This window comes from Cyprinus carpio, chromosome A23 (assembly GCF_018340385.1).
Source record: "Cyprinus carpio isolate SPL01 chromosome A23, ASM1834038v1, whole genome shotgun sequence".
Classification (NCBI taxonomy): domain Eukaryota; kingdom Metazoa; phylum Chordata; class Actinopteri; order Cypriniformes; family Cyprinidae; genus Cyprinus; species Cyprinus carpio.
This window is the reverse complement of record NC_056594.1, coordinates 9,905,510-9,923,832: the sequence shown is the minus strand read 5'-3', so window position 1 is coordinate 9,923,832 and position 18,323 is coordinate 9,905,510. Positions and strand designations below refer to the sequence as shown.

Sequence of the window (18,323 nt, the reverse complement as noted above, 5' to 3'; positions counted from 1 at the left end):
AAGATAGATCAAATTTCTATCTAAAGAACCATTCAGACAGGATTGATTTTTTTAAAATGACATTTTAACATTATAAGGACTGGAGTAGTTTTGTAAACCAGGGATTTTTTTATTTTTTTACTTTTAGATGCCAAGGACCGGCAAATGTATGGATCCTCTTGCGAAGTACCCACTTCCTAAATGTATAAAGAGTTTAATTAAAGGTGCACTAAGCAATATTTGAAAAACGCTTTTGACCACAGTGTCGAACCGAGTCCCAAAACACACTTGCAGCCAATCAGCAGTAAGGGGCGTGTCTAGTGTTGATAGGGAGAAGAGAGCGCTCAGTGAGTGCACAGATATTAGCAGATGGACTATACATAGTGAGAAGTGGCAGATATATAAAAAGAGGAAAATTTAGAAGGAACAAAACATTAAAAAGAATAGTTACGATCAGGCAAGAGGTAGGAACCGCATACATTTTGGAGCAGCTTTCCAGCGGTGGAGAAACTCAAGGCCCGGAATCGCACACCAATGTTGCTTTGTTTTTTTCTGATAAGTGAGTTACGTTGATTTTTACATTACCATAGTAACACACATCGCTTTCACTTATTGATGACATCTTACCCTCTGCTGGCGGGCAGGGTTGCGTATGTATGTGTGGGGTGGAGTTAACAAAATAGGGGCGAGGTCCTGTTGGGGTATGGGCGTGTTTGTTTGGTGTTTTTTTAATATCAACATCGTTTGACAAAATTCGCTTAGTGAGCCTTTAACTAATTTTAAACATGGTGTTACAAAGACAACATGTTTTTACCAAAATTACATAGTTTTTCCTGTTAAAAACTAGTGCTATCAGTAGAATAAAATAATAATGATAAATATAATAAATGAAATGTGACCAGTCTTCAGAAAGCAGAATGAAACCATTGAAAAAAATGTTTCATTCATGCAATTAAAAAAATGTAAGGTAATGATTCACATCTGTATTTTTTAACTTGATTGCCCTAAGAGCAAGTTATTTATTTTTCATTGGCTCAAGTTAAAAAATATAGATGTGAATCATTACACTACATTTTTTTAATTGGATGAATGAAACATTTTCAGTGTAATATTATAAAAATTGTTGAATCTAAAAAAAAAGTATTGCTTTAACCATAATCTGCGATGGCAAAACTACTTGCTGCTCAAAAAACTTTTTTTTTTTTTGGAAAACATGGTGCATTTTTCCCCAGGATTCTTTGATTAAAAGATCAAAAGAAACCAATTTATTTGAAATAGAAATTACTTTTGATCAGTTTAATGTATCCTTTCTCAATTTAAAACAAAGTGCAGTAGTCTGTCCATTAAAAAGTTGCTTTGGTTATGTTGAAGGTCAAAATAAATGAGGAGAGTTGTTGTGACAAATATATACTACAATCATAAACATTCATATAGAAGAATCCCCATCCTCAGATTTCTCTGAGGACCTCCATGTTCGCCAAAATGCAGTAGATAATTTGATCTGTTATTTTTACCAAAATATTTTTACCAAAGAAAAAAACATAGACTTGTTCGATTCAGACGGGACTAAAATCACACATGTCTGTGCTAGTTACCTCCTCAGGGACAACTAGTCAACAAGTCTCTCGCTGTCACTCCTCTAGCTTGATGTCTCCCTGTTCTGGTTTCAGTGTCATGCTGTATGGAATACTTGGAAGGATGCTGTGATCACAAGGCTGAGGATGAACCGCAGGAATGATCATTTGCTTTGGCTTTAGGCAAGGCTTCTATTTTTGGGTAAATAAAGTTTACCCGGTTTCTTCAGCCAGAAAGAGATGTGATGAGATGAAGACCATGTTTCCTGCTTGCAGTCTTGAAACTAGAGGAGAAAGACCAGCAGCAGGTTGTCTGTTTAATAAGGGTCTTTCTGTCATAACGGAGGGTTCAAAACAGCTATGTGTGTGTACAGGAGCGGACAAAAACATTTGTGCATCTCTTTCCCAAATTATAGTTGCTGTGTGACTTGATACATGATTTGTTTGTCCCATTGGATGCTCTGGTTTGATGCAAGCTCATGCATGTGTGTTTTTGTGTTCAATAGATGCTTTTTCTTGTCAGACCACTACTTCCTAATTGTCTCAGAGTACGTGTTTGGTTGCTATGGGGTCTCCCAGGGTGACGAACAGAGATCAGAACAGAGAGCTCTAATTAGAAGTGACTGTGTGTGATTGGGCAGTGCAGTCTGCAGGGGGTGACGAACTCAGCGAGGTTGCAGAGGGGAGAAATAGATGGATTCGAGGTGGGTGGGTTGAGTTTAGATTGATTGGAGAAAACAGCTTGTAGATGGAGGCTTGGGTAAAGGTGATTCACTCACTATATACTTTTGATTGCAAAGCACGGTGTTCCCAGACTACCATTCCCATAATCCTCTTATGACAATTATGTGTGGAACAGCCAGCATGTGCTGTTCTGTCCATACCACTGAATGTGGTCTACAATGTGGTCTATTTGGGTGGTCTACAAGATGTGCTTTTTTAGGGTCCAGTGTCCAGTGTTGTCCATGTTTAAACATTTCCAGCATTAACCTTGAATTTAATTTTGAATGTGATTTCAGAATGCTTTAACATCCATAGAACCTTTGAAGAACCAATAGCTCTTAAAAATAAAGGTTCCAAAGGGATTTATGTGGTGATGCCATATAAGATCCACCTTCCAGTGAACAGTTCTTAAAATAACAATTTTTTCTTAGTGTGAAGAATGTTTTAATAATCAAAAAAGGCTTTTTCAATATCAGAAACCTTTAGTGGAATGGAAAGGTTCCATGGATGTTAAAGGTTTTTCATGGAACTTAATTTTTAAGGGTGAAGCTTTCCACAAAAGGTTCTTTTATAATGGAAAAAAATGATGAATCTTTTAGATTATTCAAATGTTCTTCACTCCAAGAAAAAAATGTTTAAAAAAAAGTACTTACAGGAACCCAAAATGGTTCTTTTATGGCATAACTGTGAAAGCCTTTGTTTTAAGAGTGTATGGTCTAATGTGGTTAAATATTTTCACATGCAGAATGAGCGACTGTTACAGTGAAGCTGGCGGAGTTCAGTTTGGCCTCAGATTGACCTAACAGCGTGAAACACAGCGTGACATTAAATCTTATGCTAAGAAAGTATTTTGCATGTCACTCTGTATGATAAATCAATTGCAGCATAAATTGTATTCAAGCATTCAGTCTTTTTTTTCAGCATGAGCAAGATATTATAAAGATGTCAGATACATTAAAAGAATAAGCGCTGTTGCTGTCCTCAGTCCTCAGGGAAAAGAGGAGCTATTAAAAAGGACAGAATGTTTTCCAAAGACTAAAGTAGTTTCAAAAGTAGTTAAAATACAAAAAGTTATAGTTTTTTTTCTCAGAAGCAAGGAAAATGTACAGTGCAGTATGTATTCTATGAGACAGGTTGCTTAACTAGTGGTTGAAATTCATTAATGGGTGAACACAGACATTTGGATTCCATCTGTTGCATGACAACTGACACCGTGTCCAAACCAGGCATGATGAGGTCTTTTTAACAACAAGCAATTGATCTTTCCGCACTGAACTGAAACTGCAAGCTGTCTCATGTAAAGGCGAATGGAAGATATTTGATTTTTATTGACATTGATGTAAGTGAGATTTTGGACCAATCAGATTTCACAATGGACGGAGCTTGCATTACATAGAAGATAAGCATTCACTAGAATGTCCTGCTGGTTGTTGCTTATCCCTGCAGTGGATGTTTATGACAAAACCTCTTTACAAGGAAGAGCTTTTGTTGTTTTATCATGTTATAGTGGTTGGATAGAACAAAGTGTTTTTTTATTGTCTGTGGAATTGCTTAATAAATGGCAAATCTTTATTAAAAAAACAGCCATGAAATGTCCCTTTGAAGGAAAGCTCTCAGTACATTAGATTCTAAAGCCATTAGATCCTTCTGCACTGTTCAGATATTTCTGTCCTGCTCTTTCATGCTTTACACAGCCTTGAACATGTCAGGCCATATCAAATCAAACTGAAGAAATCATTCGTGGTCATCAGAGTGAATGCAGTGAAAAGGAAGAAAGTGAAGATGGTGGTCATGATCTTTGAGTGTTGTTTTTTGCTGTCATTTATACACAAGCCTTGAAAAACCTCTTACTTTCACTGTTGCTTTCTCACTGTCTCCTCTCTTTCTGGAGTGTTAAAGGTGATGTAATAGGTGTGTAATTTTTCAAAGCTAAAATACTTTCTCCTTTCATGGTCACAGAGGAATTTAAATTGACCGTTCACCCCAAAAATGAAACTTCTGTCATTGTTTATTCACAGATACTGTACAGTAGCAAGCCACAGAAAATAAATAGAGAAGTAGAGTATGCTTCGGAGTGCTGGAAAGAACATTGCTTTCCGCCCCGATCATCACTGCAACAATCTCTGAGCAAAACACTAAAAACAATGTATTTTACAGTATCTAATTGCTAAACAAATTCTTTCTAATTAAGAAAATACTTCTTATTTAGACAGTTAATGAGGACTGAGCGTACATAATAAACTGCATTTACTGTACCATCATTCTCTTTAGCAGCGCAAAAAAAAAAAAACAAGCTGCATTTAAATCATGTCGAAATAATCATATACGTATTTACACATATGGATCACACCATAATGGGGAAAAGTCAGGATTTTCTTTTTTGACTTTTATTTTTAAATTTGAATTTTTTTCCTGTCATTTCAGTTTAAGTTTTAGTAATTTTATGTTCTTTTGTCATTTTTAATAGTGTTTAGTTGTGTAGTTTTAAATTGTTTTTAAATAATTCTATATAGGTTCCATTTAGTCTTATTTTAGATATAGCTTTAGTAATTTTAGTACTTTTAGTACTTCAACTTAATCTCATTTCAGTTTTTCATGTACTATTTTAACTGAGTTCAGCTTTATTTTACTTATCCAAAAACAATTTTTAATAGTTTTATTTTTAGTTGTTTTTATTTTTAGTTATTAGTGGAATTGGTGTGTTAGAGAATTGGTGTTGAATCATGTTTTTTTTAATTGTTGGTTATTTTAGTTTTGGTCAATTTAATTTGCATGCATTTTCTGTACTGTTGATGAGGAATAGTGATAAAGCTTAGTTAGAAAATTCTATTCATTTAGCCTGTTTATGAGGAGACAGTGTTGTATGACCAAGCTACTTTCCCCATCATTTTCACTGACAGCCAATTACACACCTAATGCACATTCATTGCTCTTCATTTTTCATACAGTAGCGCTAAAATGGCTTTGTCATTATCAGCTAGGGAAAAAGAGAGAAATAATTAAGGATTTTGTCAGAAATTACTTGAATGCATATCACATCATGGTTATGATTTCCAAAACACTTAAATAGGAGCTTCTTCAAAAGGTCTAGTTTGGTAAATGGTGTAACTACATCATGGACACCACAAAACATCTTTCTTCATTAACATCCATTCTGAATTGCTATATTATGACTACAAGGAAAATATATTGTATATTGGTATTACTGTAGATGTTTTTTTTTGTTTCATTTGTTTTATTTATTTATTTTGGAGGAGATGACCGGGACTGCATATGCTCTCTGCTGCCACCTAGTTTATTCCCTGGTATCTGTGTCTATCTGTCCCATTGGTTCTGCAGTTAACTACTGTATAGTTACAGTTTGCTGTCCCGGAGTACTGCAGATATCTGAGTCAGCAGCTGCTGCAGTCATGCCAAGAGAGAAATACAGACATACAGAGACTGTCTTTAACTAACATACATCCTCTCTCACACTCTTAAATGCTCCATATGGTGATCATTAATGATGTTTCCTCCTGGGATGATCCTGATGTCTTGATTTGGGTGTTTCAGTGCCGTAATAACCTGTGGGCACACATCAATCAGTACTCCCATGCTCTTTCTCACATGCTGTTTGTGCCATTGACAGTTCAGTTAAATTATGACTAGCATCCATATCTGGATGCTTTTCTCTTTCACCTTTAAACATACAACTCCATTAACAGTTGGCTGTGCTACAGCAGGGCTGTTCTCTTTGCTGATGCTGCATTTCTCCACATTCATATTGTAATTTCACTGCTGTGCAGCATTCTTAATTTTTCGCTTGAAAACTTTATGAAGGTCATTCTTAGATTAGAGTTAAGCATTGGGTATAATATAATTCCTTCTGCTTTATTATAGACACATGTATTCTACAAATTGGACAAACTAGTTATAGTTTTTCTGATATGTTCTCACACCAGAATCCATTGTATTTGCCAAAATTATTTATGAAATATTGTAGAATATAATTTTTAGGATTCTGCTTTACTCTCTCTCTCTCTCTATTTTGGAACTGTGTAATATTGTTTATTGTATTTTTCTTTATTTTTTTTGTCTCTGTTTTTTACAACTTTTTTTGAAATTTTACCAAAAAAAGAGTATTTTTTTTCAAACCTATATAATGTTTGAAGGACTAGCATTCAGAAACCATCACAATGTCATCACAACCTCAGTTAACACACGATTCTCATTATGTGAACATTAGTATGCAAACTACTTCACACAGCACCCAGAATGGGGCAAAAATAGCTAGAGTTCTTGGCTTTAGATGCAAACAGTACAGAAAGCTCTCACATTAGAGGAAGAGTATTGAATGAAGTCACTGTCATTCTTTTCTAAAATGTAAACTAGGCTTTATATGATGATGTTGGGTATTTGTGTAAGGTTTGTAAAATTTCAGTTTTCACTACAGCTCTAGACTTGTGGTTAGAAGTATAGTTTCTTTTTAGTAAGACATATGGACTTAATGACATAAGAGGAAACCCGGGATGAATCAAACATCAAATAAAGCAAAATGACAGGGAACAAAACATAGTAAGTTAGTCATCAGGTGCCATGTTTAATAGCAGCATCTCAAAGATCTTGAATAAATTAATTAGCAGAAGTTATTACTCCGTCACATGCATGTGATGTCATTAACAGCAGTCCTAAACTGTTGAACTAATGTGGTTCAAACGACGGAGATGCGACCATGTTCGGGAAACAGTCGTGACTGGCTAATTAGTTTCCACAACAATGCATCGTACTGTGGTGGTTAATCAGTGAGTTACATCGTTGTATGGAAAAATGCACCCCAGTCTGAACAAGCATGTGAATTTTTTACCAGGAAGCTTTGAGTAAATGGGTTTTAGCAAATGACAAAAAAGTATAATACTGTATATATTTCAAGTACAGCTATAATAGAGAATTTGTGGGGAAGTTTAAAAGTTTGGGTCAGTTATGGGAACACATTCATTTTTAATATTCAGTCCCCTTAGGGGAAGAGAACAAATGTGGAGAGTGAGGTTTAGAGGTGGAATTTTAGTAAACCTTAAAATAGCTGGAGCTCTGGAAAAAAAATGTCTCTAGTGATTCTCCACTCCATCACCGAGAGAACATTCCTAATTCAGACTAGTGACTCACTGCCACTGCTCTGCCATTTCCTGATTTGTTTGTTATTAATTAGTTTAATAAGGGATGCGGGAGACTTGGAAACAGAGTTCAAATTTCAGAATCTCTCTTTTTCTCTCTTCCTCTCAGATGGCAAGGTATATGCACTGGGCGGGATGGGAGCCGACACGACCCCTCAGGCCTCAGTGAGGCTGTATGAGCCGACAAAGGACCAGTGGCTGCCCCTCACCACCATGCCTACCCCACGCTACGGAGCCTTCTCCTTCCTGCGTGGTAACAAAATCTATGTTCTGGGTAAGCCCTCATAAATTTCTCATAAATCTGAATAATTCGGTTGTTTATCAGATACACACTCTTGGTTCCCTGGGAATAATAAGCCATGACCAAATAATAAAAAAGGGCAGACAGACAGGGGAGTGTAATGGTAAAACTTTTGTTTAGTGTGAAAGGGGATCTGCAATTCAAATCTCAACCTAACACACAGTTTTTTAAAATGGCAAAAAATCTAATTTTGACAGCCACTGAACTTGAACTTTAGCATTTTCATCAACAGGAAAAAATAATATAGTATTCTAGCGATATTATGGTAATTCAATTATGACAAAATTTTGTTAGAGCAAATAATCTGACTAATTGGATAATTTAGACAAACAATTTTTTCCTAAAATAATCATGCAGATATTGTATATACAATCTTCAAAACGTTGGGGTGATAAGACTTTTAATGTGTTTGAAAGAAGTCTCATATGCTCACCAAGGCTACATTTATTTAACCAAAAAATATGTGAAATATTTTTACAAATGAAAAATTCTATTGTTTCTATTTGAATATATTTTAAAATGAAATTTATTCCTGTGATGAAAATCTGAATTTTCAAAATCATTACTCCAGTCTTCAGTGTCACATGATCCTTCAGAAATTATTCTAATATACTGATTTTCTACAACAAAAAAAATTATAATTTCTTTTTTTTTGCTGCTTAATTTATTTTGCGAAAACCATGCAAAAACATTTTTTTTTCAGGAATCTTTTATGAAAGGAAAGTTCAAAAGAACTGCATTTACTTGAACTGATTAAATGTAAAAAAAAAAAATTGTAAATGTAAATGTTTTACTGTCACTTTTGATTAATTTAATGTGTCCTTGTCGAATATAAGTATTATTTTCTTTTAAAAAATCTTACTGACCCCAAACTATGGTACAGTAGAATGTGTTTATGCATTTCATATGCATAAAATACAATATTTATTGTTTTAAAGGAATGGAAATGTGGGTCTTCTCTCTAGAGGTGCTTAGCAGACGGTGTATTAGACTAGCCAATAATTATAATGTAACTTATTTTCCGTGTCAGACTGTGTCACAATATTCTCCAGGAGCAGCAGATGTGGTAACAACACCTGGTAATTGTTCATGCCGTGCCAGGGCTGATAAGAACCGTGGAGTGGAGTCATTTCTCAGTGGTGTGAAGTGAAATCTGCACTGCAATATGCTGCAGGGATCTGACAGATTATAGCAGAGCTGTTCAGTTCTTACTTCAGTATTGGAAATCCCAAAAGAGCATTAAATGGAAGCCTACACTGCAAGTTTCCATGATACACTCTGTCCCATGATAAAGTGTGTCCCTTAAAAGAGACACAGCCCTCGGCTGCAAGTTACTGCCAGCACTGGCCTGTTTTGGACTGAGTGAAAGAAACATTGACCATACATGACTATGTGCTACTTTGTCTGTTAGTGTTAGTGTTTGTGTGTCTGTGTGTGTGTGTGTGTGAGTGTGAGTGAGAGAGAGAGAGAGAGAGAGAGAGCGAGAGAGTATAAATGTTTAATTATGCATATTTTATATAAGTAAACAAAGTATTGGGACAAAATAATGTCCCCCGAAGTTAGAGCTAAATATGAGAGAGCCTGTATTTGGGGATGTTCTTAAAGGTAAAAAGGATTGATAAATGGGTCAATGACAAATAAGAGTGTACAAAAACTTGTATACCATTTTCAAGAAAAGTCTGCATGTAAGGATTTAGAACTTGTGTATATATGCAAATTTTAAGCAATATTTAAAAAAATGTTTTTACATTTTATTTTCAAGGTAAAATGTATTTCTATTACAATAACATGAATTATTAATTCATAAATAGAATAAAAAATGTTGGAGTTCTGCACCAAGTAACATTTTACAACTTTTCATATAAAAGTAAAACTATTGGATAATTTAAGAGACTCACTGACACTCAGGCATGATTAGTTTTCAGCATGTTAGTCACACCACATGACTGTGATTTGGCATCATTTTTTTAGCTCCCCCAAAAATATCAAAATGAAATTTAAATCAGAGATTTAAATAATTTTTATCATAGAAGTACATTCAATTAATCGTATGTATAAATTGCAGTTTTTTTGGTGTTTTATTATTATTGTTATTTATATAATTAATAGATCCAAAAACAAAAAAATACCTTGTGTCATTGACCCCAATTAAATGATTTTTTTTAATTCTAGACATGCCAAAGTTTTCTTTTAAGATTAAGGTTAATAGTTAATAATTTAAGAACATTTCACACTTAAATAGCTAGTTGAATGTGTGTGTGTGTGTGTGTGTGTGTGTGTGTGTGTGTGTGTGTGTGTGTGTGTGTGTGTGTGTGTGTGTGTCTGTGTGTGTCTGTGTGTGTCTGTGTGTGTGTGTGTCTGAGAATGCATGAACTGATACAATGTGATGTAAGTTGCTTTGCATAAAAGCCTCTTCTAAATGTGTACATGTAAATGTCTGAGTTTGATGAGCATTTGGAGGGTGTATGTGTGAGTTTTATAGTTGATCAGAGTGTGTTTGTGTCCATGGGTTTGATGAGCACGTGGAGTTGCCAGTATGGGGTCTTGTTTTGCCAGATTTGTCCTCTTTCTAACCTCCCTGCACTGTGAGACATTCTGTTCAGGTCAGACACAAAGATCAACTGCCCTCTCACTCTTTGAGAAGTCATTAAAACTCTGCCTCCCTATACACACACACTAATGAGGACATACTGTAGATTTTTTTGTATAGGTGTAGGCTGGATATGGCAAGAGTGATGGGCAACATCACCTTCCCATGCCAACATATGATTGATCAGCCTGCTGAAGCAGACGTGCTCTCATTACTGTTACACACCTGGACTCACTTTCCCTCACAGCAAGTACAACTTCTGTGTTACCAAGTAACTTATTACCAAGTCTTGTTTGGTTTCATTTTACAGCTCAAACTGAATGTGAACAGAAGTGCTGTGAATTCAGTAGAGATGTTCTGATTTGCTGTTTAAGATTGCTTGAATGTAGATTAAGGAGAACATTTTAATGTGCGTAAAAGAGTACAAACTAAAGTGAAGAGTTTGTTCATTGAAATTATGTTTAGTGATGCAGATTTTTCCAGTTAACTCTAAACTGTAAATTTTGTTTTCTTCTTTCTGCACAGATTATTTTTACTGGAGTTTGATAAATTCAGCTTTTCAACCCCGTAAAAGCTTAAATGTATGTTTTGGGAGTCCCCTACAATAGGTTTACATGCATGCAAGGTCAAAAAACATTTTTGTTTTCTCAAAACATGCATTTAATATCACCTCATTTTCCAATGATTCTCAAACTATTTCTCTGAAGCAGTTCTAAGATTCAGGTACTCTAAAACCCTCCTTTCCGTGAGACTACTCTGCTCTGATTGGTCAGATGGCCCAGTCTGTTGTGATTGGTCTACTGCATGCAGTTCATGTCGGAAACAAAACACTACAGTGTTTGTGGGTGAGGTCAAGTTGTTTGCAGCCAGCCAATGTAGACTATAGGTGGGCATTATGCAAATGTGTTACCCCGTGACGTGTAGCCGTCACAGAAGTGGGATTTGAATTACTGATAACTCAGTTAGGCTCTCCGTCACAGAAGTGGGATTTGAATTACTGATAACTCAGTTAGCGGGAACCGGCGAACATTCAAATAAACCTTTAATAAACAAAATAAATACAAAACAGCGCGACAGCCCCTCACGGGCGACTGCCGCGCACAAATAAAAACCAAACCACAAAATAAAGCCCAGGCCTGGTCCTCTCTCGTCCTTCACTGTCGTCGCTCCTCTTTTGTATCCTCCCGATCTCCTCCGTGAGACTTGAGACCGGTGAGTGGAGCAGGTGTCGCTCATCTCCCAATCACTCCACCGGCCTCGCTCCGTTCCCACAGCTCTCGGCACCGCCCCCCTCGTACACGAAGTGGGATTTGAATTACTGATAACTCAGTTAGGCTCTTCCTAGTTGATTCGGCTTTACAACTTTGCAGATTGTTTACATTCACATACAGCTACACACTGCATGAAAGGCAATATTCAAAATGGCATAATAACATATGAAATTTTTAGAAATTGAGATGTGGTGTGTGAAATACAGAGAAATAAGAATATTTTCCCTCTGGACCCATGATTCTTCTCCTCCGCTATGACACAGTTTTGTCTTGATGGTTCAACTTTAAACTCATTGATTTGACATCACAGGGAATACTTCATTCAGAGCCTTGCTTTTGCTAAAATCCCTTCTTGCGGTCTTCATCATCATTCTTTCTTTCTATCTATGTTTTTTCTCTCTCTCCCTCACTTGCGCTCAAAAGGCTACTCGCCTTTGTATTTTCTGTCATGCTTGAGATACAGTTTGACACTTAAAAAAAGTTTTCCATTGAAGATCATTTGCTGGGTGATAGCAGTAATATTAAGAAACTTCATTCTGTTATTTGTCGGGCTGCTGGACCACAAATAGAGCTGCAGTAAAATCACATTAAGGCCAAGAATGAGGAATGAGCCTGTATCAAGGAATGCTCATTTAGTTTTGATTTACTTTGGGATGAGCCCCGCGAGGTCTATCATGAGCACAGACACGATCATACGTCACCCAGATGCACCAAGCTGTCTCCCCAAAATAAGATGCCTACTGGATGCTAATATTGTTACCTCTGGTGCAGGCAGGAGAGCAACGTGACCCCATTCGAATGTGAGCTAAAAAACATTCTCAGAGAAAGTTTAAGGCTGCTTTGAAGATGTGTTCCACTGGTGTTGTTTTCATGAAGCTGAGTGAAATGCACTTGTCCCTCGATGATCTGATCTAAAGACTCAGCACATTCCATTTGATTTGCTGAACAGCATGATTCAGTGGGCCTTTCTTGCATTTTTTGGTGCAAATAATTGATTTAAATGTGATAAAATGTGTAAAAATGAAGGGAGCTGAAAACACTTCTCTTATTTTTAGCTGTAAGCATTATCAAATTAGACAGTTGTGCAGTTACAGGTTCTCTGTGGACCTAATCGGAGATAGAAATCATCAAAACTTTGCAGTTTACCTCCTCTTGCTCTTTCAGAAAGTAATGATAATGTGATAAAAGTTGAAGTGTGAATTTTCTGTTACAAAACGGAATTGCAAAGATAATGTTTCCCAACAAGTCTTGCATTGTTTGGGCAAACAAGTACACTACCATTTTTAATTAATACTTTTATTAAGCAAGGACACATTCAATTGATCTAAAGTGACAGTAAAGACTTTTTAATGTTACAAGAATAATGTTTAATTGCTGTTATTTTTAACTTTCTATTCATCAGAAAAAAAAAAATTCTGCCCAAACTTTTGAATGGTAGTGTCTTTTTGCCCAACCTCACACCCTTGATTGAACCGGACATGTCAATTAACTCAAACAAATAGGGAAAAATCATTAAAAAAAAAACCTCTGTACAGACAGACCAGTCTTTATTTTTAAACAAAAGTTCTATACTGCAGCACAGGGGTCTTCAGGAGCTCAAAGTTTTAGCTAAAATAAAAAAAATCACATAATCACATAATATTAAGTAAACTTAAAGTTCAAGTTTAAAAGATAGAATTCACCTCATGAATTCAGACTTTTTTAACAGGTAGTAAGTACAGTTCAAATGTATTGTGCTCATATATGAATCTTTACATCAATAATTATTATTTTCATGACTTTTGCAAATATCATGAAGTGTATAAATGCATCACTATAGTATATATATTGTTATAGGCCAGGCAGTTTTATGCGTTATGTAACAGTTTTCCTGCTCCATCTCTATCCACCTGGGGGGGCTTGACATGAAAACCCTGCTGTAACACATTCAAGCTCTCCTTGCTTCTTTGTTTTTAACTTCAGATTTACTTATATGCAGTGTGTGTTATTTTGCATTGATGTGTGTTTGTGTGTGTGTGTGTGTTTTACTTTGGCATGTGTGCATATTGCTGGCTGCACACCAGCCGTCTGTCTGCAAATCAGTCTATGGATGGGTTTGGCCCAATACCAGCCGCACTTCACTCAGCTCAATATCTCACCCATACATGGCTCTGTTGAATCCACTCGTGTATTTGCCCTGTTCCCCTCAACTAATTTCTCACAATTTTGACCATGGAGGCTTTAATGATTGAAGTCGAAAGGCTGAAAGAGCTGAAAGAAGTTAATTAGAGGTGTCCAGCAAAGGTCAAGAGAACAAGACCTCTTTAATAGAATGCTGAAACCTCACTTCTTATAGAGATGTGCCGCCCCGTCCTCAAGACTTTTCCTCTATCTGTTACTCTCACACTGTCTTGACTGCATTTCCATTTTCTGGCCTGCTTTCTCCATCTCTTCACTCTTCCGCATTGTTCCTCAGACAGGTTCTTTCTCTCCCCCTTTGTTTTCTCTCATGTGTGTGTTTTTCCCTGGCTGTCTGTTCTGTCCCTGAGGGGTTTCAGTAATGCCAAAGCTGGGAGGAGATCAGTCACATTGTGAATGCATAGTGAATGAAAGAGAACGTGCAAGAGGGGAAGAATAAGAGGGAAAAATAAAGGTGTACCTGGAAACGTGACAGTGTTTGATGCTTTCTGAGCTCTCACATACAAAAGCAGTGATACACACCCTAGAGTTGTACACTTTACATTGTTTTACAGATAGGTTTATGTTCTTGTGCTGTACTATTGTTTGTACAGATCAGTCAGTCTTAACTGATTTTGTTTCAGAATGCAGAATAAACTGTGGTTTTACAGCAAAATAGAAAACCAAAACAGAACCATAGCTGTTTATTGTGCAAAAATAATTGAAATGTTCTTAAAATCACTGAAATCAACATTGAGATTTGTTTTTGTTTGGCAGAATTGACAGTTTTGGTTGCTATAAGTCTAAAATATTTAACATTTTTGATGATTTCATATTAGCAACCCAATTTTTTATTTTTATTAACCTTGTTTAGTTTTGTTCATGTTTTTAAGGATGGGGACATGTCCTCTCCATGTTGGCATCTGCCTAATCTGGCTGCTTTTAGCTAGTGACAGATGCTTTAGAACCAAAATATCACAGAGTTCAATTGGACATGTGACCTTCGACGTCAACAACAAAAACATAAGAGACAAGTTGTCCTCCCTGTTAAGTTTGCTGTTTATTTTGCATATTTTAATGGTATGGTTCACCAAAAAAAATAAAAAATGAAAATTCTTGTCTCATCAACTAAACCTGTATGAAGATATTTTGATAAATGTCACTGTGGGGTTTTGTTGTCCATACAGTGAAACTGTTTGCTTAATATTCTTCAAAATATCTGCTTTTATGTTCCACATACTGTAAGAAAGAAAGTCATACAGGTTTGGAATGATACAAGGGTGAGTAAATGATCACAAAATTTGTATTTTTGGATTAATTATCCCTTTAAATGCAAAATTATATGGCAAAATCTGGTTTTAGACCAGGGTAGATTTCATGTTTAATTGGAGTTAAATGACAATGTCAAATAAAATGATATTATTATTATCAAATGAAGTGGAAAGGGCAGTGCATCCAATACGTCATATGTTAAGATCCCACAAAATGTTTTGAAAATTTTTTGTCCACTGTGACCATAGTTCCAGATTGTTTCATCAGCTGAATGATTTCTCCCTAGACATACAAGAATATGACATGAACTTCAATCCATCACAGCCTCATTTTCATTCTCATCACATTAAATATGCTGTCTGCTGTGACTAATGGATATTACTGTAGCTACACACTCACAGAGGCTCAACTAACAGATTCATTGTGTTATCAATGAGAAGCGCTCATTGTATCATCTTTCTGCAGTTATGCAATCCCCATAATAATAAGCTCCTCAGACATATTCCCCATACAAAATCAATAAAACACCAAGACAAGAGAAATAAAATAAGATAATTTGAGATATAAATGAGATAATAGATCATTTAAGGATGAAATTGATCCCAGGACACTAGTTATTTCTAGAAATGGCTAGTTATGCAATGATAGGTAACACATTAAATTAAACATGGAATTTTGACAGGCTGAAATAGTATTTTGTTGTAAAACGTACTCCAATAACCAATAACCTTTTATTTATAACTTCAAAAAGTAATAATATTTTTTTTATAGTGGTCCTTGTGTTAGAGAAAGTAACATAGTCAATAACCAATAATTTGACAGCTCCTCTACTACTTCCTGTAGATTGAACAGTAGAGCATGGGTCTAGCTCTTTTTTTGAGAATGTAAAAATGCAGAACGTTTTCTGTGAGGGCTAGATTTAGGTGTAGGGCAATAGAATATACGGTTTGTACAGTATAAAAACCATTACACTTATGGAGAGTCCCCAGAAGGATAGTAAACCAGACGTGTGTGTTTGTGTGTGTGTGTGTGTCAGAGATCCAATAATGGAATAGGCTGTCAGCTTGTCTGAAGAGACCAAAGTATTGCCAGTGAGCTGTGACATGTGGTAATCACACACACACTGACTCCCAGCAGGGACAGACGTGACACACTGACTGAGTCCTATCAGAGAGATACCACACACACAGACAGACACACATACATACTTCATCTTAATCCTCCAACACTCTTCTAATTTTCCCCTCTGACAGGTGGGCGTCAGGGCAAGATGCCAGTGACCGCATTCGAGGCCTTCGACCTTGAGATGAAGAGCTGGACGCGGTATCCGTGCATCCCCAGCCGCAGAGCGTTCTCGTCATGTGCTGCCAGCGACAGAGCGTTTTTCAGCCTGGGGGGTCTTCAGCAGCCTGGACCCCATAACTTTTACTCCAGACCTCACTTCGTCTCCACTGTAGAGGAATTTGATTGTGAGCAGGGTGAGCACTTCATCTCTTTTGTTGAATCTTTACTGACAAAACGATACACAAAAGAAATATGATCATTACTATGTCAGCTCAAAGACATTTTTCATTGTACATTGTTGGAGTAATAAATATAACCAAGTGGTACTGTAAAAAGGATGTTTTTAAGAAAAAGCTTGCCCGGGTTAGTCAATACACTACACTACTGTTCAAAAGCTTATACGTGTGTGTGTGTGTGTGTGTGTGTGTGTGTGTGTGTGTGTGTGTGTGTGTGTGTGTGTGTGTGTGTGTGTGTGTGTGTGTGTGTGTGTGTGTGTGTGTGTGTGTGTGTGTGTGTGTGTGTATATATATTTATATATGTATTTTTTTTTTTTTTCCTGTGATGCAAAACTGAATTTTAAGCATCATTACTTCAGTCTTCAGGTGATCCTTCAGAAATCATTCTAATTTGATGATTTGGTGCTCAAGAAACATTTTTTATTATTATCAGTGTTGTAAACAGTTGTGCTGCTTCATATTTTTGTGGAAAACTTGATTCATTTTTTTCCAGGATTCTTTGATTATTTGAAAACAACGGCATGTATCTGAGATAGAAACTTTATACAACATGCTAAATGTCTTTACTGTCACATTTGATCAAATTAATGTGTCTCTGCAGTATAAAAAATATTAATAAAAAAAAAAAATTAGTAGCTGTTTTTCTTCTCTTACTGGGAAAAAAATAACCTTAATGTTAACACAGAGGGCAAGCTTATAATGGAGAATAGTTTTTACTTAAATCGTTTTCATTAAGTCATTGCTGTGTACAAGTTGAAATGTAGAGTATTGTAGACAAGTGTAATTAACTGTCAGCTGTCATCAATTATAAAAATAGGTGGCAATCTTTGATGACAAGAGCGAAATTGGTGAAGATCTAAGAAATGGTCATTTGATGCTTGAATGGCTGTCTGTAATGCTTTTAATACATATAATTTGATTTATCAAAACTCTGACGTCAAGTAGCCTGTGTAAAATCAGTGCTTTTATAATAAATAGATTTAATAGATTTTAATTTAATTGTAATAAATATATAATACATTTTAAAATGAATATTTTAATCAAATTGAATGTCCATATCTTTGAACATAAGCCAAGCACAGGTCTATTGTCCACAGCAATGTGTTTCAATCAATGTTTAATCTATCATGAAACATGAAAGCGGTACTTATAGCAGTCTTGATAACATTGTGGTCTCTTTTACATGTCTTCCTCTCTCTTTTGCTCTGATACTGTGGTTGAAACCTCTCTGACAGCTCAGCTTCAATCTCTTCAGCCTCACTGTGTGACAGGCAGGAGAAAGATTGATGTGTTGTTGTGTTCACTGTACATACAGCACTGGAGGGGTGGAAATATATTTGTTTCTCTTTCTATCTCTCTCACTTCACAACGGAGGGAGTTCACTGGTATACAACATGCTCTCCAGGTGGATACCACCTATAAGGTCCTTGTGAAAACTGCTTAGTCAGTCCTCTGGCCTTATAAAATGCATATTTTTCAATCCATTTCTCATGCTGAGGGAAGTCAACAGGGGCACGCTGAATATTTATTCACCTTTCTCTGAGCACAGGAAGTATTATTCAGTCATTGTGCACAGAATTCAGCAATATCAGCTTTACTTTGCACTGACTAGCCAATACCCATTTTAAGAGAGTTTATTAGCCATTTAAATGTTCTGTTGCCCTGCATAAAATAACGTCCTGCGGTGGATATATAGTTTAAGCTGATCATCAAGGTGTAGTTATTAATTTGCATAAAGGTTCTGATATATATCTGAGGAAAAATATCATATTGGTTCATGTCATTG

The 18,323-nt window shown here is 36.0% G+C and overlaps 1 protein-coding gene across 3 annotated transcripts in view; it reads left to right on the top strand.

The window, feature by feature from the left end:
- Positions 1-18,323, top strand: part of LOC109073249 (kelch domain-containing protein 8B-like) — a 90,788-nt gene that overhangs the window by 41,741 nt on the left and 30,724 nt on the right. For all 3 annotated transcript variants that reach the window (XR_006153303.1, XM_042712981.1, XM_042712980.1), the window contains 2 exons: positions 7,536-7,700; positions 16,271-16,495. Coding sequence is in view for 2 of the 3 variants with exons in the window: in XM_042712981.1 (XP_042568915.1) it covers positions 7,536-7,700; positions 16,271-16,495 (390 nt within the window). In the remaining variant the exon portion in view is untranslated. The remainder of the gene's footprint in view (positions 1-7,535; positions 7,701-16,270; positions 16,496-18,323) is intronic.